This window comes from Pongo abelii, chromosome 20 (assembly GCF_028885655.2).
Source record: "Pongo abelii isolate AG06213 chromosome 20, NHGRI_mPonAbe1-v2.0_pri, whole genome shotgun sequence".
Taxonomy (NCBI): domain Eukaryota; kingdom Metazoa; phylum Chordata; class Mammalia; order Primates; family Hominidae; genus Pongo; species Pongo abelii.
Genome location: NC_072005.2, coordinates 41,652,369 through 41,680,208, shown reverse-complemented (window position 1 = coordinate 41,680,208; position 27,840 = coordinate 41,652,369). Strand labels below are relative to the sequence as shown.

At 42.5% G+C, this 27,840-nt stretch overlaps 2 protein-coding genes across 11 annotated transcripts in view; one reads left to right on the top strand and one right to left on the bottom strand.

Annotated features, from left to right (window-relative positions):
- Window positions 1-27,643, bottom strand: ZNF146 (zinc finger protein 146). 10 transcript variants are annotated; one of them, XM_063719075.1, is made up of 5 exons: window positions 27,421-27,525; window positions 24,188-24,261; window positions 20,718-21,449; window positions 13,576-13,650; window positions 1-3,093 (listed from the first exon to the last, which is right to left on the bottom strand). In XM_063719075.1, exon 5 carries the CDS (start codon window positions 2,326-2,328, stop codon window positions 1,450-1,452), a length of 879 nt encoding a protein of 292 aa, XP_063575145.1. In that variant the 5' UTR covers window positions 2,329-3,093; window positions 13,576-13,650; window positions 20,718-21,449; window positions 24,188-24,261; window positions 27,421-27,525; the 3' UTR covers window positions 1-1,449.
- Window positions 27,527-27,840, top strand: part of ZNF565 (zinc finger protein 565) — a 37,436-nt gene continuing 37,122 nt past the window's right edge. The window contains exon 1 of the mRNA XM_024237019.3: window positions 27,527-27,729. The gene's annotated coding sequence lies outside the window, so the exon portion shown is untranslated. The remainder of the gene's footprint in view (window positions 27,730-27,840) is intronic.

Below are 27,840 nucleotides of genomic sequence, written 5' to 3'. Positions count from 1 at the left end.
TTGTGCTGTCCTTTTAAATTTTAATAAAATAGATTAATTTCATATTACATAGAGAGCAAGTCCATCCATTCATCCGTGATAAAATTTTAGAAATATTTTCTATAAAATGTTTAGTATTTGATTGGAAATGAATCCAGTTTAACATGACTTCCACAGATACAGCATTCCCATCCTCACTCCCATTCCTATTTTGAGAAATTTTAAAAATACAGAAAAGTACAAAAAATAAGACAAGATATCCCTATACCACAATCCAGAATCAATCAGTATCTTCTTATATTTACTTGAAGTCTTTTGAAAGAGAAGTGGATGTTTATATAAAAAGCTGAAGTCCCCTTTAACCAATACCCATCCCACCTCCCACACTTGTTACTTTCCCTTCTCCACTCTTCACAGGTGACCACTATCAAGAGTTTGGTCTGTATCCTTCCAATCCATTTCAAAAACATGTACATACATACATGCATCCATTACCAATAGATAGTACTGAGTTTTGTGAGGAAACTTTTAATTGAAATTTACAAAAAGTCATTGTACTATCTGTATCATTCTGCAACTTGATTCCCCCTCAACAATTTTGGGATCTTTCTGTTAATACATGTGGATTTCATTTGTTGCATTTTACAGATATATAGTATTACATAAGAATTTCCCATATTGTTCGTGATGGGCTTTCTCAGTTGTTTCTAATTTTTGGCTACTACAAATCAAGCCACAGTAAATATCCTAGTGCGTATTTCCTGAGCATTCATACTCACAAGTAGAACTGCTAAGTATTTCTCAAGTTGTTCCAAGGAATGTTTCCCTATTCCCAAGGTCATATGCATTTTAGTATATAGCTTTTCCATATTTCTGTTTTTAATCTCTGGATTCACTTTTGTGTATAGTTTATGGTCTATTTTTCCCCCTTGGAGAACAAACTACCTCCACTTAAAAAAAATAGTTCCATTATTTCCTCACTTCCTGATGCCACTTGTATCATATTCCAAATTCTAATAAATGCATAGGTCTTTTTTTGAAATCTCTTCTGCTCTGTTGAATCAATACCACAGGAGTCTTAAAATACTAGTTGTAGATGACCATGTCATCTATTTTTGTCTGTTCCTTTCCAATATTTACAACTTATTTTTCTTGTTACCGGTGAAGATCTCCAGATCTATGGTGGTAGCAATAAAAAGCAGGCCTCCATTTTCTGTTCCCATTTTTAGTGAAAATGTGCCTAAACTTTCACCATTATCTCTGCTGCAGGTTTCTCTGTTGGACACAGGCTTTTAATCATATGCATGTCTTTCTCTTCAGTACAAATTTTCTGGTGTCCCTTAAGTTTTTAGTACTTGTTAAAGTTAACCTCATTCATGGTGCTTTGCTTCAGAAGGATTATTTCTGGGGCATGATGAGATGCAAATTTCTAATGAAAGCTTTCCCACTTTCAAGGTGTTCATGGGGTTTTTAGTGAGTATGAATTTTCTGGTGTCTAATGTGGTGTGACTTCTGGCTGAAAGCTTTCCCACATTCACTGCACTGATAAGGCTTCTTACCTGTGTGTATTCTCAAATGCAGAGCAAGGGTTGAGAACTGAGAGAAAGCTTTCCCACATTCATTACAACCATAGGGCTTCTCCCCTGTATGGCTTCTCACATGCACGGTGAGAGATGAGCTCTGAGAGAAGGCTTTTCCACAAACATTGCATTCGTAAGGTTTATCACCTGAATGAATCCTCACATGTACAATAAGTGATGTTCGCTGAGAGAAGGCTTTTCCACATTCGTTACATTCATAGGGTTTCTCTCCAGTGTGAATGTTCTGATGTTTTATGAGGTACTTCTTCTGGCCAAAGGCTGTTCCACATTCACTACATTTAAAAGGCTTCTCTCCAATATGGATTTTCTCATGCTCAGTAAGGTTGGATTTGCCACTGAAGGTTTTTCCACACTCCTTACATACAAAGGGCTTCTCTCCTGTGTGAGTTCTCTGGTGTCTGATGAGGTTTGACTTCTGAATGAAAGCTTTCCCGCAATCTTTACACTCAAAAGGTTTTTCTCCAGTGTGAATTTTCTGGTGCGTAAGGAGGTTTTCCTTCTGGCTAAAGGATTTTCCACATTCATTACATTCGAAAAGCTTCTCGCCGGTATGGGTGTTCTGATGTTTAATGACATACTGCTTTTGGCTAAAGGCTTTTCCACACTCATTACATTCAAAAGGTTTCTCTCTCGTGTGAAAATGCTCATGCTCAGTGAGGTTTGACTTGTGGCTGAAGACTTTCCCACATACCTTACAGGCAAAGGGGTTTTCCCCACTGTAAATTCTCTGCTGGCTGAGGTGTGACATCTGAATGGAAGCTTTCCCACATTCACAAGGTTTCTCTCCAGTAAAAATTTCTTGATGAGTGAGGATTTACTTTTGGCTGAAGATATTTCCACATCTCTTACATTTATAAGGCTTCTCTGTGTATGATCTCCCAAATGCAGACTAAGGGATAAGGTTTGAGAGGAAATGTTATCATACTCAGTACATTCAATGCTTTCTCTCTAGAAAAATTTTCTAATATTCAATGAAGTATTGCTACCTTCACTAGTTTCTCTCCAGCATGAATTTTCTGCTTCTCAATGAGATTGTCATCTAGCTAAGGGCTTGTCAATACTCCTTAGAAGCACAGGGTTTCTCTTCAGCATGACTTCCACGTTCGACGAAATGCAACATATGAGTAACAGTTCCCCCACATTCAGTAAATTCATAGGGTTTCTCTCCAGTATGAACACTCTGGTAACAGATGAGGTACAAACGTTTTAAACCAAAGGCATTTACACTTAAAGGGGGTTAATACCATAAGGAGTAAGCTGTGGTAGAGAAGCTCCCAACTAAGTCCCTTGATGATTCTTTCCTACACAACCTCCCTCGTGATTTCAGTCCAGGTTGTGTTTCAAACTCAAAACTTCAAAAAGGTGTGGCCTTAAAACAAATAAGATCTGAGAACAGAGGAAGTATTTTTTCTTATATTCAATGCTCTTTTTCTCAGTCTTTCCTGGAGATGGATCAACGTGCCTCCCAAGTCCTGGTGCCTCTCTCTCTCTGCATCATCCTCTCAGGCTTCTTCTAAAATGGAGTGCAAAGAACCATAGCACAAAGGAGTTAATTCATAAAGTGCCCAGAACCATGGCTGCCATATGGTAAGCCCTTCATCTTACCTTTATATTACCATCACTTTTATTTGTTAATTTTCCCATTACTAGTAATGCTAGTAATTTTATTACTAGCAATACAATTTTTTGAGATTAGCTCTGGTAGCCCATCTCCCAATATGAAAATAATCTATATTATTAATGCTTCCAACTAAATTATGAGAAGGGAACCCTACTTGAGGTGATCTAGGTAGAAAATTAACATTCATGGGTCCACAAAGCTGAGAGTACTCTTGAAAAATAACCTTTCCATTTCAGAATTTAGCAAGTTGTGTAACAAATAATGAAGAATTGCCAAATAGAAGAAAAAGATAACTACATAAAAATCAGAAAGTCTACCTGGGATGCTAAGGAAGAAAAATAATGCTCATATTTCTTTCTTTCTTTTTTTTTTTTTTTGAGATGGAATTTCGCTTGTTATCCAGGCTGGAGTGCAGTGGTGCGATCTCGGCTCACTGCAACCTCTGCCTCCTGGGTTCAAGCAATTCTCCTGCCTCAGCCTCCTGAGTAACTGGGATTACAGGTGTGCGCCACCACACCCGGCTAAATAATGCTCATCTTTCTAAGAAAAGGAATAGATCAACCAACAAGTGCTTCCTCCCAAAACCCCATTAAAATTATAAGAAAGGGGAAAATGGTACAAAGTCCCTTATTCAAAAGGAATAAAGGATGGTGGCTGAAAAAAAAGTGTAAGGAACAGTTGAACATGCACTGTCCAGTCATGAGAACAAAGGACTGGCCACACCTTCATATGAAATGGAAGTTTATCCCCTGCAGAATTTTAATCAGAGCTCAGGGACATTCAGCAAATGAGATGACAGGAATGAGCTGCTATATGGAAATCAGAGATTAAACCCACATATATGGTAAGACCTGCAGCACGCCACTGCACTCCAGCCTGGGTGACAAAGCAAGACTCTATTTCAAAAAAAAAAAAAAAAAAAAAAAAGAAGATGCTGGCAACCAGGTATAAATACCTATGGGCAGGATACGAGAGGATTCTTCTCTGGAGAAACTTAAAGGCCCACGATAAACTTCATTAGCAGCCTGGCCAACATGGCGAAACCCCATCTCTACTAGAAATACAATAAATTTGGCTGGTGTGGTGGTGCGCACCTGTGGTCCCAGCTGCTTGGGAGGCTGAGGCATGAGAATTGTATGAACCTGGGAGGCAGAGGTTGCAGTGACCTGAGATCGTGCCACTGCACTCCAACTCCAGCCTGGGTGATACAGAGAGACTGTTGCAAAAACAAAACCAACCAAACAAACAAAACCTCATTAAGATGCCCCTCCAAGATGATAATTGTCACTTGTATTTGTATTTCATTGGCTAAAACAAAGGATTTGGCCATGGCTGAGTTCACTGGAGTCAGACAATATAATCCTTCTGCAAGACGGAGACCAATGGTTCACTAAGCATTTCACTTTTCAGCCACTGAAGGATACAAGCACCCAGGCACAAAAGAGCTTATGATCACCTTTTAGTGAGCTGTTAACAAATATTCCACTAACCCCACTAACATGAAAGACATCAAAATCAAGAGCAAAAAGCTCTGAGGAAATAAAGGCAAGGCCCAGCAAACAACACTAAAACCAATCAGGAATAGGTAGAAGATATTTTGTGAAAGACTATCAGGGTTTTGTAAGCAAGAAATGGAAAGAAAAGTTCCCTTAGAAATTAAGACTGTGAGAGAGGGGGAAAAAACAGATAGAGCGTATCCATATTCATCAATAACAAGTCACCTTGTTCCAGAAGGCATGGCTTGCCTCGCCCCGGCAAACTCAGGCATGGCTGGATGCTCACTTGGCAGATAAAATAGGATCATAAATGACAAGTGTCAATTCAAGGTAGAAGTTTCAATGGCAAATTCAGAGGATACACCAAGGAAACATAAAAGCTGAGTAAAAGAAGTTCCAAAAAAAGGAAGAACACTCATTAGAGGAAATATTCAAAGAACAAAAAAACTGCCTCTACTCTAAGTCGAAGGGCCCACTTGAGTAAGAATAAGACCCATACCTAGACACATCACCGTGACATTTCAACACAGAAAATGCGGAGGTTATAAATGTTTTCAGAAAGAAAGAACAAGACTGGACACAGTGGCTCACACCTGTAATCCCAACACTTTGGGAGGCCAAGGTGGGAAAACCATTTGAGCCCAGGAATTCAAGACCAGGCTGGACAATATAGTGAGACCCCATCTCTACAGAAAAAAAAAAAAAAAAAAAGTAAAGAGTTTCTGAGACCAAAAAGTCTGAGAAATATTCATTCAACAAATACTTGTCTCCTTACCATGTGCATGGTACAGTTCTAGGCTCTAGGGATAAATAGTATTGAACAAAATTGACAATATCCCCTCCTCTCATCAAGTTTACATTCTAGTGGACATGACATAAGAATAGAGATGGTTTGTTAAAAAGCAGTCCGGGCACAGTGGCTCATGCCCGTAATCCCAACACTTTGGGAGACCAAGGCAGGAAGACCACTTGAGGTCAGGAGTTCGAGACCAGCCTGACCAACACGGTGAAACCCTGCCTCTACTAAAAATAGAAAAATTAGCCGGGGCTGGGTGCAGTGGGTCACGCCTGTAATGAAGACCAACACTTTGGGAGGCTGAGGTGGGCGGATCACCTGAGGTAAGGAGTTCAAGACCAGCCTGGCCAACATGGTGAAACCCTGTCTCTACTAAAAATACAAAAAAAAATTTAGCTGGGCACAGTGGCAGGTGCCTGTAATTCCAGCTACACAACTACAGGTAATTCCAGCTGAGGCAGGAGAACGGCTTGAATCCGGGAGGCGGAGGTGGCAATGAGCTGAGATCACACCAATGCACTCCAGCCTGGGTGACAAAGTGAGACTCCATCTCAAAAAAAAAAAAAAAAAAAAAGTTTTAAATGCTATGGAAAAAAAGGGAAGCGGTAGTTTTAATTTCAGATAGGATGAAATCTGACAAGGTAAGAATCATGTTAAGACATGAAGAAAATTAAGACAATGATCCTTACAGGTACATGGAGGAACAGCTTTCTTTCTTTTTTTTTTTTTTTTTTTTGAGACAGAGTTCCACTCTTGTTGCCCAGGCTGCAGTGCAGTGGCACCATCTCAGCTCATTGCATCCTCCACCACCCAGGTTCAAGCGATTCTCCTGCCTCAGCTACTCTCCCAAGTAGCTGGGATTACAGGCACATGCCACCACACCCAGCTACTTTTGTATTTTTAGTAGAGATGGGGTTTCACAATGTTGGTCAGGCTAGTCTCGAACTCCTGACCTCAGGTGATCCACCTGCCTCAGCCTCCCAAAGTGCTGGGATTACAGGCGTGAGTGAGCCACCATACACGGCCTGGAGGAACAGCTTTCTAAGTAGAAATTAAACAAGTTCACAGACCCGGAAGAAGATCCTGCCGAGCTTCAATGACAGTCATACTTATCAAACATGATGTCCTTCATGTCCTTCTTTGGCTGAGCCTGACCCCCTCCTACTTTTATTTTTTTTAGAGACAGGGTCTCACTGTTGCCCACGCTGGAGCACAGTGGCACAGTCATAGCTCAGTATAGCCTCAAATTCCTGGGCTCAAAGTGATCCTTCTACCCCAGGTTCCTGAATAGCTAGGACCACAGGCATAGGCCACCATGCCCCGCTACTTTTAAAAACTTTTTGTAGAGATGGGGGTCTCATTATATGGCCCAGGCTAGTCTCCAACTCCTGGCCTCAAGCAATCTTACCTCCCCGTCTATCTAAATGCTGGGATTCCAGGTGTGAGCTGATGTACCTGGTCCCTATCTTTTAACCTTTTTAGAATCTATACATCTTCTTGGAAGTGGCTCCCAGAATGTGCTTTTTTTTTTTTTTGGAGACAGAGTCTTGCTCTATACCTTAGGCTGGAATGCATAGCACCATCTTAGCTCACTGTAACCTCCACCTCTGAGGATCAAGCAATTCTCCTGCCTCAGTCTCCCAAGTAGCTGGGATTACAGGCATGCGTCACCACGCCTGACTAATTTTTGTATTTTTAGTAGAGACAGGGTTTCACTATGTTGGCCAGGCTGGTCTCAAACTCCTGACATCTGGTGATCTGCCCGCGTCTGCCTCCCAAAGTGCTGGCATTATAGGCGTGAGCCACCACGCCCAGCCAGGAGCTGCTTTTTTTGGTAGAAAATACATATTTAATTTTTTAGAAGTAAAACATCATGATGCCTCAGCACACAAAATAAACACGTGGATACGGACATACAAAAGCGTGGCAAAATATTAATTATTGAATCCACATGGTGGGTACATAAGAGATTGTTTTACTATTCCTTCAGCATTTGTTATATTTAAAAAATGTTCATATGAAAAAATAATTGAATGGCTGGGCATGGTGACTCACACCTGTAATCCCACACTTTGGGGCCAAGAGTTTAAGACAAGCCTGGCCAACATGGTGAAACCTCGTCTCTACTAAAAATACAAAAAATTAGCTGGATGTGGTGGCACGCTCCTATAATCCCAGCTACTCAAGAGGCTGAGACAGGAGAATCACTTGAACCCGGGAGGTGGAGGTTGTAGTGAGCCCAGATCATGCCACTGCACTCCAGCCTGGGTGACAGAGGGAGACTATGTCTTGGAAAAAAAAAAAAAGAAAAAAGAACTGATCAGTATTTCCACACAAAAAATTCATAGATTATTTAACAGCAACTCATGCGTTCTCAAACTACTGATCAGAAAAATAAAACATGGACCTTCCTTTTAACAGGATTATAATGCAGACTATAGACGGCAAAATCTAAAACCATATTTAAGGTATCATTTACTGAGAACTTGTAAGTTCCTCTGGAAAATATGAAGTAATGGACAAGCAGAGGGAAGAGGAAAAAAGGCAGAAGTAACAGAAACATTTTAATGAAAACTGAATTCAAGTTTATATGATAAGTAGTACCTACATAAGTAGAATATTTCATAATAAAAGGCCAAGATTCAAAAATTTTATAAAGAGAAAGAAATATGTTCATATTTGTAGTCACATAATGTTTTTTTTTTTTTTTTTGAGATGGAGTCTCGCTCTGTTGCCCAGGCTGGAGTGCAGTCTCAGCTCACTGCAACCTCCACCTCCCAGGTTCAACCGATTCTCCTGCCTCAGCCTCCCGAGTAGCTGGGACGATAGGTGTGCATCACCACGCCTAGCTAGTTTTTCTATTTTTAATAGAAACGGGGTTTTACCATGTTGGCCAGGCCAGTCTCAAACTCTTGATCTCAGGTGATCTGCCTGCCTTGGCCTCCCAAAGTGTTGGGATTACAGGCGTGAGCCACCGAGTCTGGCCTTTTTTTTTTTTTTAAATAAAAAAGATACGGGGTCTCAACACGTTGCCCAGGCTGGTCTAGAACTCCTAGGATCAAGAAATCTGCTGCCTTGGCTACAGATGTGAGCCACCGTGCCTGGCTCTTTGTTCTCTATTAAAGAGAGCTTAGTGTGTCTTTTTAAGGTTTGACTGATCGTATTACAAAGACCATGGGAAAAGAAACAATCCAGAAATAACATGAAACTGGTCTGAGGTTATCTCTGGATCTGAAAATAATAGGATGAAAATTTTAATTTGGGTAGCATTCTGACACAATGAGAATGAAATAAGACAGCTGTCTGTCCCATAAACAGGTAAAGTTGTGTAAGGCAAGACAGAAACTCTGGAGATGCCAAAATAAGAATTGGTATTATAGTTAATTCTAACTTAAGAATGAGTCCGGGTGTAGTGGCTCCCGCCTGTAATCCTAGCACTTTGAGAGGCTGAGGCGGGCAGATCACTTGAGGTCAGGAGTTTGAGACCAGCCTGGCCAACATGGTGAAAACTGGTTACCAAAAAAATACAAAAATTAGCTGGATGTGGCGGTGGGCGCCTATAGTCCCAGCTACTCAGGAGGCTGAGGCAGGAGAATCACTTGAACCCGGGAGGCAGAGGCTGCGGTGAGCCACGATGGCACCACTGCACTCCAACCTGGACAACAGAGTGAAACTGTGTCTCAAAAAAAAGAAGAAGAAATATTTATTCTTCTAAAATTGTAGACAACATCTCTATCAACCTCTTTTTTTTCTTTTTTTTGAGATAAGAGTTTCACTCTCGTTGCCCAGGCAGGAGTGCAATGGTGCAATCTTTGCGTCACTGCAACCTCTGCCTCCTGGGTTCAAGCGATTCTCTTGCCTCAGCCTCCCGAGTAGCCGAGATTACAGGTGTGTGCCACCAAGACCAGGTAACTTTTGTATTTTTAGTAGAGACAGGGTTTCTCCATGTTGGTCAGGCTGGTCTCGAACTCTCAACCTCAGGTGATCCACCCACCTCAACCTCCCAAAGTGCTGGGATTACAGGTGTGAGCCACTGCGCCTGGCTCTCTATCTACTTTTTATCTGTTAAAGAGAAAAAAATGTTAAGAGTAGGAAGTAGTTATAATTCTAATGTCATATGAGAAAGGATGTGAGTAGGCAGCTGCCATTACTCTTCTAAGAAAGAGCCTTTTTTTATCTATTTATTTATTTTTAAAAACAGAGATAGGTTATTGGCTGGGCGCGGTGGCTCATGCCTGTAATCCTAGCACTTTGGGAGGCCGAGGTGGGTGGATCATGAGGTCAAGAGTTAGAGACCAGCCTGGCCAACATGGTGAAACCTCGTCTCTACTAAAAAATACAAAAATTAGCTGGGCGCGGGAGGCTGAGGCAGGAGAATCGCTTGAACCCAGGAGGCAGAGTCTGCAGTGAGCCGAGATCATGCCACTGCACTCCAGCCTGGGCGACAGAGCGAGACTCCATCTCAAAAAAATAAATAAATAAATAAATAAAACAAAAAGAATTTAAAAAAAAACAGAGATAGGTTCTTGCTCTGTTGCCCATGTGGGAATGCAGTGATTCCACCATAGCTCACCGCAGCCTTGCACCTCTGGGCTCAAGCGATCCTCCTGCCTCAGCCTTCAGGTAGCTGGGACTACAGATGTGTGCCGCCACACTGGGCTTATTAAAAATTTTTTTGTAGCAACAGGGTCTTGCTATGTTGCCTAGGCTGGTCTCAAGCAATCCTCTGACTTTGGCCTCCCAAAGTGTTGGGAATACAGGCATGAGCCACTAAGCACGGCCAAGAAGAGCCCTTATGTATGGTGCTCTCCACAACCATAGGACAGCTTCAAGGGCCTCATCACAGCTCCTCGCATGCAATCATGGAATCCAGGAATGTTACGCTGGTTGAAGGAAACTTGACGGACCCACTGACATCCCTTAATGGTAGGGAATGTAGGGCTTAGCAAGAGACACCACCCTCGAATAAAGCAGCCTGTTAGTATAGCAGGACAGATGAGGGCACAATTTTCTTTTTTTTTTTCTACAGATTTCCTATCTCACTAAATGATAATCCACTTTCTTCCAGGTTTTCAAATCAAAACCTTGGACTCTTTTCACACCCCACATACAATCTGTAAGCTATTCCTTTAAACTATTTTAAAAATCAGACAGGCCGGGAGTGGTGGCTCACACCTGTAATCCCAGCACAATGGGAGGTCGAGGCAGGTGAATAACAAGGTCAGGAGATCAGGACCATCCTGGCCAACATGGTGAAAACTCATCTCTACTAAAAATACAAAAATTAGCCAGGCATGGTTGCATGCACCTATAGTCCCAGCTACTCAGGAGGCTGAGGCAGGAGAATCGCTTGAACCTGGGAGGTGGGATTGCAGTGAGCCGAGATCACGCCACTGCATTCCAGCCTGGGCAACAGAGCGTGACTCAGTCACACACGCCAAAAAAATCTGATTACCTGTCACTAAACTACCATCACTTTCTCACTCAGATTTTGGGGACAGATTTTTTCACCTAGAAATTTTTGAGACAAATCAGGAGTTTTCTTTTGGACTTGTTGCTTATGACATGTCTGTTGATCATATAAATGAGTATTCAAGTAGACAGTTGGATATAGAAGTCAGTAATTTAGGGAGATAGAAACTGGTGCCCTCTTGAACTTTAAAATTTCTGTTTTTTTTTTTTTTAAAGGCCTCCAATTAACCTTCTAGCCTTGGCCCCCTACATAGTTTATTTTCTATACAACAGATCTGATTATTCCTTTCAAAATGTAATTCTGATCTTATCATTCCTCTGCTCAAAGCCCTCTGATAGGCTGGGAGCAGTGGCTCACGCCTGTAATCCCAATACTTAGGGAGGCCAAGGCAGGTGCATCACTTGAGGCCAGGAGTTCGAGACCAGCCTGGCCAACATGGTGAAACCTCATCTCTACTAAAAATACAAAAATTAGCCGGGCGTGGTAGCAGGTGCCTGTAATCCCAGCTACTTGGGAGGCTAAGGCAGGAAAATCGCTTGAACCTGGAAGGTGAAGGTTGCAGTGAGCCGAGATTGCACCACTGTACTCCAGCCTGGGTGATAGAGCAAGACTCAGTCTCAAAAAAAGGAAAAGGAAAAGGAAGGAAGGCTGGCCCTCTGTTGGGTCTCCCAAATCACTCAGAATCAATGCTGAAACCTGTGATTTGACCTATTACCTAACCACTGCTACTCTTATTCCCTTTTGCCCTCTCTTCCAGCCCACGGCCCTGATCACTGTTCCCTGAACAGGACAGCAAGCTTCTCCTGCCTTAGGGCTTTTAACGCTTTTGTTCCTTCTGGCTAATGATCTTCCACCCAATACTGCACACCCACTCTCACACTCTTCAGATCTTTTTTCAAATGGCTTTCAGTGAGACCTTTCCCCACCAAGCTGATTTAAAATTACAATCCCAACTAGCCCTCTCTGTGCCAGTCTTCCTTACTTTATTCTTTTCCATAGCACTTATCACTATCTGATAGTATACATTTTTTAAGTATTTACTCATTGTCTGTCTCCCCATTATAACACAGTCCCTAGGAGGAAGAAATTTTTGACTGTTTTGATAGCTGATATTTCCCTAGCATCTGAAATAGTACCTAATACATATCATGCAATAAATACTTGTAGGATGTGAATATATCAGCTTGGTAGAAACGTAAATGCGTTTACTTCTTTTGAGAGCAATGTGCTTATCTCAATTAAATTTATAAACATAACTTTGACCCTGCATTCCACTTAAAAAGTAAATGCTATGTAGTTGTATCTGCATATTTCTACAAAGCAATATAAACAAGTATACATACTTGTGTCTTCAATAGCAGAAGCCTGAAAACAACCTAAATGCCCATTAGTAGGAGACAGGTTAAATTATGCGTTAGCCAGGCGCGGTGACTCAAACTTGTAATCCTAGCACTTTGAGAGGCCGAGGCAGGCAGATCACTTGGGGACAGGAGTTGGAGACCAGCCTGGCCAACATGGCAAAACCCCATCTCTACAAAAAATACAAAAATTAGCCAGGTGTGATGGCACATGCCTGTAATCCCAGCTACTCGGGAGCCTGAGGCAGAAGAATCACTTCACCCCAGGAGGTGGAGGTTGCAGTGAGCCAAGACTGTGCCACTGCACTGCCACCTGGGTGACAGAGCAAAGCTCTGTCTCAAAAATATGAAAATACATAACAAATTATATGTTGACAGATAATTCTAAGAAAAAAACTTATGTACATAATAGAATATATACCACCATTTATATGAAAAGGAAAAATTAGGGCTTATATGTATATATATTTGCAGCATAGATATAATATACTGGCTTATTCCTAGGTTACCTCAAGAAGGATATACATGACACGCTTAAACGTGACCACAACTTTGCAAAAAAACTGCAGGACTAAGAGTCAGAGTTAAGAGGAGATTTTTTTCCGGAGTCTGAGGCAGGAGGATCACTTCAGGCCAGGAAGCTGAGGCCACAGTGAGCTGTAATTGTGCCATACATATAGACCCCCACGCATAAAAGTAGCAGAGGGAAAAACTGATTTCTAGGTCAACAACTTATGACAGAGGTACATGGGGGCAGAAGAAAGGGAGCCAGAGGAGTCCATGGATCTACGATGGCAGAGGTGAGTGAGAAGACAACGGGAAGTGTGAGAACAGGTGTAAAATATAATTCTGAGGCATTCAGCCACTAGAAAGGATGAGAGAAGGTAGTAACAAAAAGGAACCTAAATATCAGACAACATATAAGGTTTTACAAAGTATAAAGGACAATGTGTGAGGACAGGAAAAGGTATGTGGATGAAGGAGAACAGCCACCACAGTGGTGGCACAGACAAAGCAGGAAGGCTGACGTCAGAACAGCAACAGGAGGGGCGCCTGGCCCCTCTAGAATCTGGTGAAAGAAGAAGAATAATGAAACACACAAAAATGATGACTGGAAGCGTCATTCGGGAATCTAAAAATCTCATACCAAGCAATACTCTATGTCTACAGCCTGTAAGAAAACATCCTTTGAAGCACTTCAGAGGAATCAATGCTGACTGAAAAACTGTGGCCTGCCTGTCATTTACTCACCTGCACAGATCCTTCCCACTTCTTTCTCCACCATACAGTTTGTCTTCTTGCTTCAACAGAGGATCATATAACCTGCTATTGGGGAAATGACACAGTATTACAATGTTAATGCTGGGGCCAAAGTACCATCCTAGAACTCAGGCTGAGTCCTGGGGTCTCCCAACCTTCTGAAGAATGAGGGTGCAATTTCCAAAGATGCACAGAACAAAGTAATGACCTTCTGCCTTAGCGACTAAAGCACACACAATCGTGTGGGCAAAAGGACTAGGGCCATTAGAATCCTAAACTTCAAAGCCATGCTCATTAAACCATTTAAAGTCTACACACATCCAGAAATGGGAGAAACGGAAAATTAACTTTCAGAATTTTACTTACACAGGACAGCTGTTCACACCTTGTGTGAGTGATTGCTGTTTTTCTCTAGCACCACATTCCCACGCAGGGTCCTGAGAGGATTTTAACTACGACCCTTATTCATGGATGAATTCAACACCCATGTCTGACTTTAACATGTTCCTATCAGAACTAAAGCACATGGGCAAAATGTGTAAGTTGTTCTGACAGTACTCAAGAATAAAAACTCAAACATTTTCCTGGAGTCCTACTATTTACCCTCTTTGCATTATACTGAGTGAAATTCTTTCTTTCTTTCTTTTTTTTTTTTTTTGAGACAGTTTCGCTCCTGTTGCCCAGGCTGGAGTGCAATGGTGCAATCTCAGCTCACTGCAACCTCTGCCTCCTGGGTTCAAGCAATTCTCCTGCCTCGGCCTCCTGAGTAGCTGGGATTACGGGTGTGTACCACCACACCTGGCTAATTTTGTATTTTTAGTAGAGACAGTTTCACCATGTTGGCCAGGCTGGTCTCGAACTCCTGACCTTAGGTGATCCACCCACCTCGGCCTCCCAAAGTGCTGGGATTACAGGTGTAAGCCACCTTGCCGTGTCCTATTTCATATTAGAGATGTCCTGGCCCAGATGCAGTGGCTCACACCTATAATCCCAACACTTCAGGAGGCCAGAAGTGGGTGAATCGTTTGAGTCCAGGAGTTCAAGACCAGGCTAGGCAACACAGCGAGACACCGTCCTTATAAAAATACAAAATTAGCTGGGCGCAATGGTGTGCGCCTGTAGTCTCAGCTACTTAAAGAGGCTGAGGTGGGAGGATGACTTGAACCCAGGAGTTCAAGATGGCCTGACAGAGTGAAACCTTGTCATAAAAAAGAAAAGAAACAATCTGGAATACAGGTTCATCCATTAGTTCAAAAAACATTTTTAAGCCAGGTGTGGTGGTGTGCACATGCAGTACCAGCTTCTCAGGAGGCTGAGACAGGAAGATCACTCGAGCCCAAGACTTCCAGGCTGCAAATACATGATCATGCCTATGAATAGCCACTGCACTCCAAAAGAAAAAAAAAAAATTTTTTTTTTTTTTTTTGAGACAGAGACTCGTTTTGTTGCCCAGACTGGGAGTGCAGTGATGTGATCTCTGCTCACTGCAACCTCTGCCTCCTGGGTTCAAGCCATTCTCCTGCCTCAGCCTCCCAAGTAGCTGGGATTACAGGCACGCGCCACTACACTCAGCTAATTTTTGTAATTTTAGTAGAGACAGGGTTTCACCACGTTGGCCATGCTGGTCTTGAACCCCTGACCTCAGGTGATCCGCCCACCTCAGCCTCCCAAAGTGCTGGGATTACAGGTGTGAGCCACAGCGCCCAGCCAAAAAAAATTTTTTTTTTTTTGAGACGGAGTTTCACTCTTGTTGCCCAGGCTGGAGCACAGTGGCGCGATCTCGGCTCACTGCAACCTCCACCTCCCAGGTCCAAGCGATTCTCCTGTCTCAGCCTCCCGAGCAGCTGGGACTATAGGCATGCGCCACCATGCCCCGCTAATTTTGTATTTTCAGTAGAGACGGGGTTTCTCTGTGTCAGTCAGGCTGAACTCCCAAACTCCTGACTGCAGGTGATCCACCTGCCTCGGCCTCCCAAAGAGCTGGGATTACAGGTTTAAGCCACTGCACGTGGCCCAAAAAAATTTTTTAATCAATAGCAGACATTATTGGGATGACTGACCAAATTTGAATATGGACTTTGGATTAAATAATACTAATGTATCAATGTTAAACTTCCTGATTTTGATCACTGTACTGTAGTTATGAAAAAGAATGTTTCTGTTCTTGGAAGATGCATGCTGAAGTATTTATAGATAAAGGAAGCATGTCCACAACTAGTTTCAAATGGTTCAGGAAAAAAAAAAATCATACATATTTGGAGAAAGAGAGAAGGAAAAATAAACCAACCAAAATGTAAATGATTGGTGAAACTGGGTAAAGGATATATGGGACTTCTCTGTACTATTCCAACTCTTCTATAAAGTTGTAATTATATAAAAAAGCATAATCATAAAAAATTTAAGTTTCTATCACATATATACCCCCCATCCACTATGTATGTTGAAAAAGCTTGATCACCAATTCCTAATGGGGTGTGTCAGAGACATAAGGCTTAGAGCATGATTTAAACAGAAACATACATGACAGAAACACAAGAAGGTGAGTTGGCTGGAAGCAACCTGCAGGAGAGAGATAAAGTTTGAGATTCTACACATTCAGAGTGTAGGTTTCTCAACACATGCAGGCAGAGAGATCCATTAGGCAGTTGGATATACAGATCAGGAGCTCAGAATAGGGCTAGAACAGAAATGGGAACTTGCCAGTTGTCAGACTATTACTGCTGCTGAAGACACAGGGAGAATGTTACCGTGGGCTGGATGCAGTGCCTCATGCCAGTAATCCCAGCACTTTGGGAAGCTGAGGTGGGCAGGATCACTTGAGCTCAGAAGTTCAAGACCAGCCCAGGCAACATGGCAAGACCCTGTCTCTGCAAAAAATCCAAATCCAAAAATTAGCAGGGTGTGGGGTGGTACACGTCTGTAGTCCCAGCTACTTGGGAGCCTGAAACAGGAGGACTGCTTAAGCCTGGGAGGTGGACGTTGCAGTGAGCCGTGATCATGCCACTGCCCTCCAGCCTGGGTGACAAAGCAAGACCCTGTCTCAAAAAAAAAAAAAAAAAAAAGAATCACAAAGCAGGGGCAGGACTTGGTGGCTGGCTCATGCCTGTAATCCCAGCACTTTGAGACACTGAGGTGGGTAGACTGCTTGAGCCCAGGAGTTCAAGACCAGCCTGCACAACAAAGTGAGACCTTATCACTTAAAAAAAATACAAAAAACTAGCCAGGTGTGGTGGTATGCACCTGTAGTCCCAGCTACTCGACAGGCTGAGACAAAAGGACTGCTCGAGCCTGGGAGGTTGAGGTTGCAGTGAACCAAAAAAAAAAAAAGTAAGAATCACAAAGCAGATGAAAACTGAAACATAACAAAATGAACTTAAGACACAAAACTTTTAAGAAGCAAGCAAAGCTATAAATAGACCACAAAAGATAAACAGAGGAAATGAGTAAAGAAACAGTCACCCAAAAGAAGGGAATCGACAGAAAACAGAAGAATAGGAATAGACATCTTATTTTTGTCCCATTTGATTTTTTGTTTAAGGATGCAATAACGAAATTTTGAGGGATTTTTGTTTCCTCAATCAACAGATTTTCCCTGGTTGTTGCACCTGGGCTATTAGCAGTGTCCTCAGTCTTTCTGCTCACACTCCCACTGACCCAGGCAGCATGGGTAATCTATATTTATATAATCATAATCTATATCTGACCACAAAAGCCAGTATCTTATCTAATGTAAAAACACTGAAAAGCAAATCATCATAATAAAAGTAATAGAAAAACACTGAAGGCATTTCTATTAGATTCTAAACAGACAAGGATGTCCACTGCCTCAATTATATAATCTAATTACAAATAACTAAGTAAGGAAAGCAGGAAATAATATTAGTATGTAGAAATCAACAGCTTCATATATACCAACAATGACTCCATTCATAGCAACATAAAACAAAATATCCAGAAATAAACTTAGTAAGAAGTGTCCAAACCTGTATGAAAAAAATTTTAAAACACCCTAGAGGACGCAAAAAGAAATCAGAATACATATCACGTACATAAAGAGGAATATTTAATGTCATAAAAATGTCCCTATTCCCAAGTTATTTTATAAATTTAATGCAATCCCAATAAAAATAACAAACTAGTTCTACCTCTTCCCCCTCTGGAACTAGACAAGCTAATCCTAAAATTTACAAAGAAAAATAAACAAGCAAGAATAGCCAGGAAACACTGAAAAGGACGAGCAATTAAGAGACTAGCTATACCACAAAGTAAAACACAATGATAAAGCCTCAATAGTAAAAAGATAAATATTTTCCCTGGTGTTACACCTGGGCTATAGCAGTGTCCTCAGTCTTTCTGCTCACACCCAGAAACAGACCAAATAAATGTGAGAATTTAGTATATAATCAAAGTGGCATCCTAAAAGTAGTAAACATAAGACCTTTTTTTAATGTGTGTGAGATGGAGTTTGGCTCTTGTGGCCCAGGCTGGAGTGTAGTGGCACAATCTCAGCTCACTGCAACCTCCGCCCTCCCAGGTTCAAGTGATTCTCCTGTCTCAGCCTCCGAGTAGCTGGGATTCAGGCATGTGCCACCACACCCAGCTAATTTTTTGTATTTTTAGTAGAGACAGGGTTTCTCCATATTGGCCAGGCTGGTCTCGAACTCCTGACCTCAAGTGATCCACCCACCTTGGCCTTGCAAAGTGCTGGGATTACAGGCGTGAGCCACCGTGCCCAGCCAGGTAAGACCTTTTAATAAATGATGTCAAAGAACTAGGTAGCCAATTGGAAAAAGGTAAAGCTGGATGCATATCTGATAGCATACACCAGGATAAAATATAAATGGATTATAAATTAAAATAAAAACAAAACCTTATAAAAACTATTACTCTGACTTGGGAAGCCAAGGTAGCAGGATCACTTGGGCCCAGGAGTTTGAGACCAGCCTGGGCAATACAGGGAGATCTTATCTCTACAATTTTTTTTTTTTTAATTAGCGAGGATATGAAGGCTGCAGTCAGCTGTGATCACGCCACTGCACCCCAGCCTGGGTGACAGATCAAGATCCAACTCTAAAACAATCAAACAACGAAAAACTGTAACTTTGTAAGAATTTGAAAATATTGGTGAAACTTAAGAGTGGAAAAGGCTTTCAGACTATAACCATAAAAGACTGATGAATCGGCCATGCGCGGTGGCTCACGCCTGTAATCCCAGCACTTTGGAGGGCCGAGGCGGGCAGATCACGAGGTCAGGAGATCGAGACCATCCTGGCTAACATAGTGAAACCCCGTCTCTACTAAAAATACAAAAAAATTAGTCAGGCGTGGTGGCACGCACCTGTGGTCCCAGCTACTCCGGAGGCTGAGGCAGGAGAATGGCGTGAACGCAGGAGGCAGAGCTTGCAGTGACTAGATTTTTTTTTTTTTTTTTTTTGAGACGGAGTCTCACTCTATTGCCCAGGCTGAAGTGTAGTGGCGTGATCTCGTGCACCACAATGCCTGGCTAAATTTTTTGTATTTTTAGTAGAGACAGGGTTTCACCATGTTGACCGGGCTAGTCTCAAACTCCTGACCTCAAGTGATCCACCTGCCTCAGCCTCCCAAAGTGCTGGGATTACAGGCGTGAGCCACCGTGCCCAGCCAAAAGTTTTAAAAAGAAAAAGAAAACCATAGCAGCATGGTGGTGTACTGCCTGTAGTCCCCGCTACTTGGGAGGCTGAGAATTGCTTGGGCCCAGGGGTTCAAGGCCAGCCTGTGCAACACAGTGAGACTTTGCCTCTAAAAAATACATAAATAAAAAGCTCCTTGGTGTGGTGCGGGGATGCCTCTGTGCTCACCAACCACAAGGGGCTCATTCTAAGCATGGCTAATATAAAAAAAGAAACTATTAATACTAAATTAAAACAAAACCTCTTAATTCTGCAAGATTAAAAAAAAAAGAAGAAACAGCCACTGTGAACAATGTCCAAATGCAAATGAAAACTTAAAAAAAAAAAAAAAAACCACCACTCATTTCATATAGGGCTAACCTTTCTAATTTATAAACAGCTCCTCTAAGGAAAAGACATCCCATAGAAAAATGGTGAAAAGGATATGAATAGACAGTTCCTAGATTAATACATACAGGCCTTTAAACATATTAAAAAAATTCTCATTCATAAGAAGGGATGTAAATGAAACCTACACTGAAGTTCCAATTGTCTGTTATGCCCCTAGCGAAATATCAAATATTCAACACTACACTCACGGTGAGCTTGAGGGGAAGATGCTCTCGCACATGGCTCGTGGGAGTGTAAGTACTTACCCACTGGGCAGCGCCATTTGTATTAATAGCAGTCTAGTTTAGAGCTACTCCTGTATCAGCATAAAATGGCGCACATAAAAAAATTATTCATTACTGCATTGTTAGCAACAGCAGAAGACTGCAAACAATCCAAATGCTCAACAACGGGATTAACTGAATCAACCATGGTGCATCCAAACAATGACATCTTATTTATACAGCAGCTAAAAAAAATTTTGTTTTAAATTATGATTAAGAAGGAACACCTTGGCTGGGTGCAGTCGCTCACACTTGTAATCCCAACACTTTGAGAAGCCAAGAGAGGAGGACTGCTTGAGCTCAGGAGTTCGAGACCAGCCTGGGAAACATAGTGAGACTTCGTCTCTACAAAAAGTAAAAAAGCCAGGTGTGGTGGAGTGTGCCTGTGGTCCCAGCTACACAGGAGGCTGAGGCAGGAGGATCACTTCAGCCCAGGAGTTGGAGGCTGCAGTATGCCATGTTAACACCATTGCACACCAGCTTGGGTGACAGAGCGAGACTATTTCACAAAAAAAAAAAAAAAGGAAGGGCTATCTCTAGGACATATTGTTATTAAAGAAAGTGAGATATAGGGAGGTGCATATGGTACGCTATCTTTTATGTAAGGAGTGGGGAAACAGGAGTGAAGAGAAATATATACTACTGACAGAACAAAAAAACAAAAAACCCACTTGAAGGATAAACAAGAAGCAAACAAAAAAAACAAGACATGTTTACATAAGACAAAGAAGAATGTGACTGGGGGAAGGGAGCAGAATGAGATATCTCCGTGAGATAGATCTTTGTTGAATCACAGAAATGCATTACTTACTTCAATAGTAATCAAATTCATTTTTTAAAAAGCAGTCCCTTGGCCAGGCATGGTGGCTCACGCCTGTAATCCCAGTACTTTGGGAGGCCGAGGCGCGCAGATCACAAGGTCAGGAGCTCGAGACCATCCTGGCTAACATGGTGAAACCTCGTCTCTACTAAAAATACAAAAAATTAGCCAGGCATGGTGGCTGACACCTGTAGTCCCAGCTGCTGGGGAGGCTGAGGCAGGAGAATGGCGTGAACCCGGGAGGCAGAGCTTGCAGTGAGCCGAGATCCCACCACTGCACTCCAGTCTGGGCGACAGAATGAGACTCGGTCTCTCAAAAAAAAAAAAAAAAAAAAGCTGTCCCTTAAACTGAAAACAACAAATGAACCCAACTGTATGTTAATTTAGTAACATAATTCCTCAGAAAAACGATTTCAAATGACTTTAGAACAGAGTTCTTTGACTATATACATCGTTAGTGATATGCATTTTAAAAGCTGGGCTCAATGGCTCATGCCTGAAATCCCAGCACTTTGGGAGGCCAAGGTAGGTAGGAAGTCAGGAGTTCGAGACCAGCCTGGCCAACATGGTGAAACCCTGTCTCTACCAAAAATACAAAAATTAGCTAGGCGTCGTGGCGGGCACCTGTAATCCCAGCTACTTGGGAGGCTGAGGCAGGAGAATCGCTGGAACCAGGGAGGCAGATGTTGCAAGTGAGCCAAGATCACACCACTGCACTCTGCCCTGGGTGAAAGAGTAAGAAAACATCTCAAAAAAAAAAAAAAGATGCATTTTAAGAACAAAAATAGTTACATACATTAAAGAAAGAATTTTTTTAACATGATACAGTATGTTTATGGTTGCTACTAATATCAGCATTGTTACTGAAACCATTTTTTTTATATTGCAGGATAAAGCAAAGAAAATAAGTACTTATAACTTGTTTCAAATTTTTTAGTATAAAATACAACTAGAAGACCAGGCGCAGTGGCTCACGCCTATAATCCCAGTGCTTTGGGAGGCTATGGTGGGCGGATCACCTGAGGTTAGGAGATCGAGACCATCCTGGCTAACACGGTGAAACCCCATCTCTACTAAAAATACAAAAACTTAGCTGGGCGTGGTGGCATGCACCTGTAGTCCCAGCTACTCGGGAGGCTGAGGCAGGAGAATCGCTTGAACTCAGGAGGCAGAGGTTGCAGTGAGCTGAGATCGTGCCACTGCACTCCAGCCTGGGCAACAGAGCAAGACTCCGTCTCAAAAATAAAATTAAATTAAATTAAAAAAAAGAACTAGGAGCTAAGAAATTAGGTAAAAATACTATACCATTTAAAGTGAATTAGAAATACAAATATGGACTCATGATTTTTAAAAATACATTAAAAATGTATTTTTTAAATGCTCTGCGATTTAAAATGGCCTTAAAACCACGTTACCCCTGGGCAATGAGCACACCCTCGATCTTGTCTCTAATACCATTCTCCAGTAAAAGGAACCAGAGCTCCTGGGAGAAATGGCCAATTCCAAGTCTGGGAGGAAGATACAAGTAAGCCTGCAGTGCAGGAAGACCTTCCAAGATCAATGATGTCAGCCAAAATGAGACAAGAATGAAGGGGTGTCCACTGGCATCAAAAAGTGCAGCTGATTCTAGAACATGCTAAATATACACAACTTTAGGATGATGTTTAAGAAAGAAAAAGCCAGGGGGGAAAAAAGATACAATTTGATTTAACAATGAAATAAGTGTAAAAGGAATAAAAAGACAAGAGAAATTAAGACTATACTTCCGGGGATCATTTCTAGTTTGTTCCTAGAAGTTTCTCTTAACGTATAGACTATATTTTTACACAAAACAAACAAACAACAACAAAAAAAAACCCCAGAAAATCATCACTTTACAATACCTGTAGAAATTTACTCATCCAGCCAAGAATTATGTATTGGTTTTAAAACCATCCACTAAATGACGATGGAGAATGAACCAAAGTAAACATAACATTTTGGTCAAAGGGAAGTAACAATCACCAGCCATCTGGTATATCTCTCCTAATGGTATGCAATTTGAAGTATGTAAGATCACCTCTGATGTATTCTGGCCAAAAATCAATCACAATTAGAATTAAAAAAAAAAAAAAATCATCAGAGATTCTGAATTAGAACCATGCGAAAGTAATCACAGAAATCAAAGAACAAATCTTCCAAAGGAGCGGGTAGTGATGACTTTTAGATAAATATAACTCAAACACAGAAATCTAACTTCCAGCCTGGGCAATATAGTAAGACTCCATCTCTACAAAAAAATGTTTAAAAATTAGCAGGTTTGGTGGCACACACCTGTAGTCCCAACCACTGGGGGGGTGGGGCTGAGGTGGGAGGATCTCTTGAGCCCAGGAGGTGGAGGCTGCGGTGAGATATGATCGCACCAGTGCACCCAGCCTGAGCCACAGAGTGAGACCCCATCTCAAAAATCAAAAAACAAATCTAACTTCTTGATTCCAGTTAAAAAAGGAAACATTCACAGAAAATTTTAAGTGGCCAGGCACAGTGGCTCACACCTGTAATCCTAGCACTTTGGGAGGCCGAGGTGGGCGGATCACGAGGTCAGGAGATGGAGACCATTCTGGCTAACACGGTGAAACCCCGTCTCTACTAAAAATACAAAAAATTAGCAGGGCATGGTGGCAGGCGCCTGTAGTCCCAGCTACTTGGGAGGCTAAGGCTGGAGAACGGCGTGAACCTGGGAGGTGAAGCTTGCAGTGAGCCGAGATAGCACCACTGCACTCTAGCCTGGGCGACAAACCGAGACTCCGTCCCCCCCCAAAAAAAAAAAAAAAAAGAAAATTTTAAGTAAAAAATTTAAAATATAGAAATATTAGGCCGGGCACGATGGCTCACGCCTGTAATGCCAGGACTTTGGGAGGCTGAGGCAGGTGAATCACGAGGTCAGGAGATCCAGACCACCCTGGCTAACATGGTGAAACCCCGTCTCTACTAAAAATACAAAAACAAAATTAGCCGGGCATGGTGGCTGGCACCTGTAGTCCCAGCTACTCAGGAGGCTGAGGCAGGAGAATGGCATGAACCAGGGAGGCGGAGCCTGCAGTGAGCCGAGATCAGGCCACTGCACTCTAACCTGGGCAACAGAGTGAGACTCCAACAAAAAAAAAAAAAAAAAAAAAAAAGAAAGAAAGAAATATTAATAACAAAAGTGCATCTACATATCTTATTCTTTCAGAAATTCCTACCAGACACAGTACTAATGGCTGGACTATAATATTTTCTGAGGAAGCATTTTTTTGCAGCTAGTAATAAAAAGTACTAGTATTTAACATTAATCAAGTACTTACTACACACTGGGGGACTATTCTTAGAACTTTACATGTATTAACTTCTGGAGCTGCACAACCACCCTTTGAATCAAATATTGCTATTATCTCTACACTATGAAATGAGCAACTGAGGCCCAAGGTTTAAGTACCTACCTGAGGTCCCCAAGGTAAAATGTGGCAGAGGAAGGAGTTAACACAGGAAGTCTGACTCCTTGGCTTATGTCTTCCTTTAGTTAAATAATAATAAAAAAAAAATTAGCTCATGCCTGTAATCCCAGTACTTTGGGAGGCTGAGGCAGGCAGATCACATAAGGTCAGGAGTTCGAGACCAGCCTAGTCACCATGGTGAAACCCCATCTCTACTAAAAATACAAAAATTAGCCGGGCTTGGTGGCACACTGCACTCCAGCCTGGGCAACAGGCAAGACTCCCTCTCAAAAAAATAAAATAAAACAAAAAATAAATTTTAGCATATATATTACATTCATACAGTTAGAAAACAAACATAAACACCTATTTGCCTTTGCCCTGTCTATTCCAGTACCCCCACCCCAACAGATAGCCAGTTTTATTATTTCTTATGTATCTTTTGAATTTTTTTTTTTTTGATAAGGAGTTTCACTCTCGTTGCCCAGGTTGGAGTGCAATGGTGCAATCTCTGTTCACTGCAACCTCCGCCTCCCGGGTTCAAGCAATTATCTTGCCTCAGCCTCCCGAGTAGCTGGGATTAACAGGCATGTGCCACCATGCCTGGCTAATTTTGTATTTTTAGTAGAGACAGGGTTTCTCCATGTTGGTCAGGCTGGTCTCAAACTCCTGACCTCAGGTGATCCGCCCACCTTGGCCTCCCAAAGTGCTGGGATTATAAATACACATTCTTATTACCCCTTTTCTTATTCCAAATGCATCGTGCATCACACTCTACATTCTGCACCTGCTTCCTCTCAGTTAACAATACATTTTGAAGTTATTTCCGTCTCAGTATATAAAGAGCTTCCTCCTCATTCTTTTGTACAGCTATGTATTATTTTGTTGTATCGATGTACACCAATCTCCCACTGATGGGCATGAATTGTTTTTCTTTTCTTTCTTCTCTCTCTCTCTTTCTTTCTTTCTTAAGACAGGGTTGGCCAGGCACCGTTGCTCATGCCTGTAATCCTAGCACTTTGGGAAGCCGAGGTGGGCCGATCACTTGAGGTCAAGAGTTCGAGACCAACCTGGCCAACATGGTGAAACCCTGTCTCTACTCAAAATACAAAAAAAGTAGCCAGGTGTGGTGGCAGGCAACTCTAATCCCAGCTGCTTGGGAGGCTGAGCCAAGAGAATCGCTTGAACCCGGGAGGCAGAGGTTGCAGGGAGCAGAGATTGGGCCACTGCACTCTAGCCTGGGCAACAGAGAGAGACTCCATCTCAAAAAAAAAAAAAAAAAAAAAAGACAGGGTCTGGCTGTCCACCAAGCTGGAATGCTGTCGCCAGGATCTCTGCTCACTGCAGCCTTGACCTCCTAGGCTCAAGTGATCCTCCCACCTCAGCCTCCCAAGCAGCTAGGACTACGGGAGATCTCACTATGTCGCCCAAGCTGGTCTCTAACTCATGGACTCTAGCCATCCTCCTGCTTTGGCCACCTAAAGTGCTGGGATTACAGGTGTGAGCCACCAAGCCCGGCCTGAGGCTTTATTTTTTAAAATGTGTTGGGTCCCCACCTCCCCACACCTCAAACCCCTTTTCTTTTTCAGTCTGTACTGGCTCTTGAAGCTTGTCTGTCTTTCCATAGTAAGTCTAGGATCAGTTCCCCTAGTTCCAAAAAAGAAAAGCCTGTCCATACTTTTATTAGGATCACATTATTACTATTATTGAGACAGAATCTCGCTCTTGTCCAGGCTGGAGTGCAGTGGCGAGATCTCGGCTCACTGCAACCTCCGCCTCCCGGGTTCAAGGGATTCTCCTGCCTCAGCCTCCGCGGTAGCTCAGATTACAGGCGCCCGCCACCAGGCCCGCTAATTTTTGTATTTTTTTATTTTATCTTTTTTAGTAGAGACAGGGTTTCACCAGGCCCGGCTAATTTTTGTATTTTTTTATTTTATCTTTTTTTAGTAGAGACAGGGTTTCACCATGTTGGCCAGGCTCGTCTCGAACTCCTGACCTCAGGTAATCCGCCCATCTCAGCCTCCCAAAGTGCTAGGATTACAGGCATGAGCCACCGCACCCGGCCAAGATCACAGTAAATTAATACATTCACTTAAGTTTGCGCACACTTCTTAACGTCACATGGCACATTTATTTGTTCACATTTGTTATGCCCCTTAGTAGTATTTTAAAGTTCTTTCCTAATAGTTCTGAACCTTTCTTAAGTTTCTTCCACAATACTTTATCTTTTTACTGCTATTGTAAATATTAGTTTTCTTCAATTATGTATTCTAACCGATATTTCTAAATTAGAAGGCTATTTATTTGTAGATACTAACTTGGTACCCAATTACTTTAACTTTTTATAATTTAAAACTATGTCAATGACGACAGCGGGGGCGGGTTGATTTCCTTAGAAAACACATCTTTGGAGACGTCAGTAGCGTTCTCCATTACTTCACAAAATCCATACAACCTGAGAACGCCTCGACTCATTAAGGAATTAAGACATCTAGGATTTAGTCCAGACTCATAGATAAACACTGCAACAATTAAGCTTTCTTCAAAAAATGAGGATAACTGTGCCTAACCTAAAATCTTTGACTCCCTCATTCTGGGCGCCGTTATATGGCATTGCTTCTCAAAGCGTACAATGCTATTTAGTCTAAGGCTTTGCTTAACAGCCCTATTTAAGTACCCCAAAGATGGGGATTTGAACAGTCTGAAGTAGGCACCCCGAAACTAAAGTTCCTTCGAAAACACTCTCGTTAAAAAAAAAAAAAAAAAAAAAAAAAAAAGTCACAGTGATTTGCATGCCACTCCAATTTTAAAAAAAGCTTTTATATAAAAACTCGTTTTTAAATTATTCACCACTTAGCTTTTCCACCCCTTCAATTTTCAAGTAAAAAAGACGCTCCAGGAAGATGGCACCGTTATAATTATCAGCACTTTCGACAAGGGAAGTGCAGCTCAAACGTTATACCTCAATGCTGGTCTCCTACATCTCCCTCTTAGGCACAATCACACACAATCCCGCACCCAGTTTCACATTCACTCAACAATCCCAAACATCAGGTCAAACTTTGAGGACAAACTCGGTCACACTCGCTCAAACCCGCCTTAGAGGCCCCCACCTCCGCCCCGCACGTAGGCCAGAAGCTCTTAGACCCACTCCCTGCCCTCGCGCCGCGCCCCTAAAGATCAGGAATCCTCCCCTTTAACCTCCCCGGTCCGACCGACCCGAGACGCCCAGATCCCACCTCCTACTTTCGCGCCACGTGGACCCAGGGGCCGTACTGACCCGCGGACAAAGACCAAAATGTCCACTCGGTGCGCTGCGCTTGCGCACTCGGAGAGCGAGGAAGCACTCCCAGAAGTCTCCGCGACGCGGCCCGCCTCGGTCACCGCGGCCAGGCCCAGGCTGGTACTGAATTACCTTCTATTACCAGCAACGCCGCTTCTCAGGCCTTGGACTACATTTCCCTTGAGGCTTTACTGGTCGACTCTCTGTCTCCTCCCCTCCCCCCGCGAACTTGGCCACCTCCTTCTGTGACGATGGAGCTCTTGAGGTAAGTAGTCCTTTAGCGTCAGATGACTTCAAGCTTGCTGGAGGGTCTGGAGTGGCGACGCCCTCTCCGAAGCCTCGCGGGCGCAAAAATGTCAAAACGAGCCAGGCCCCG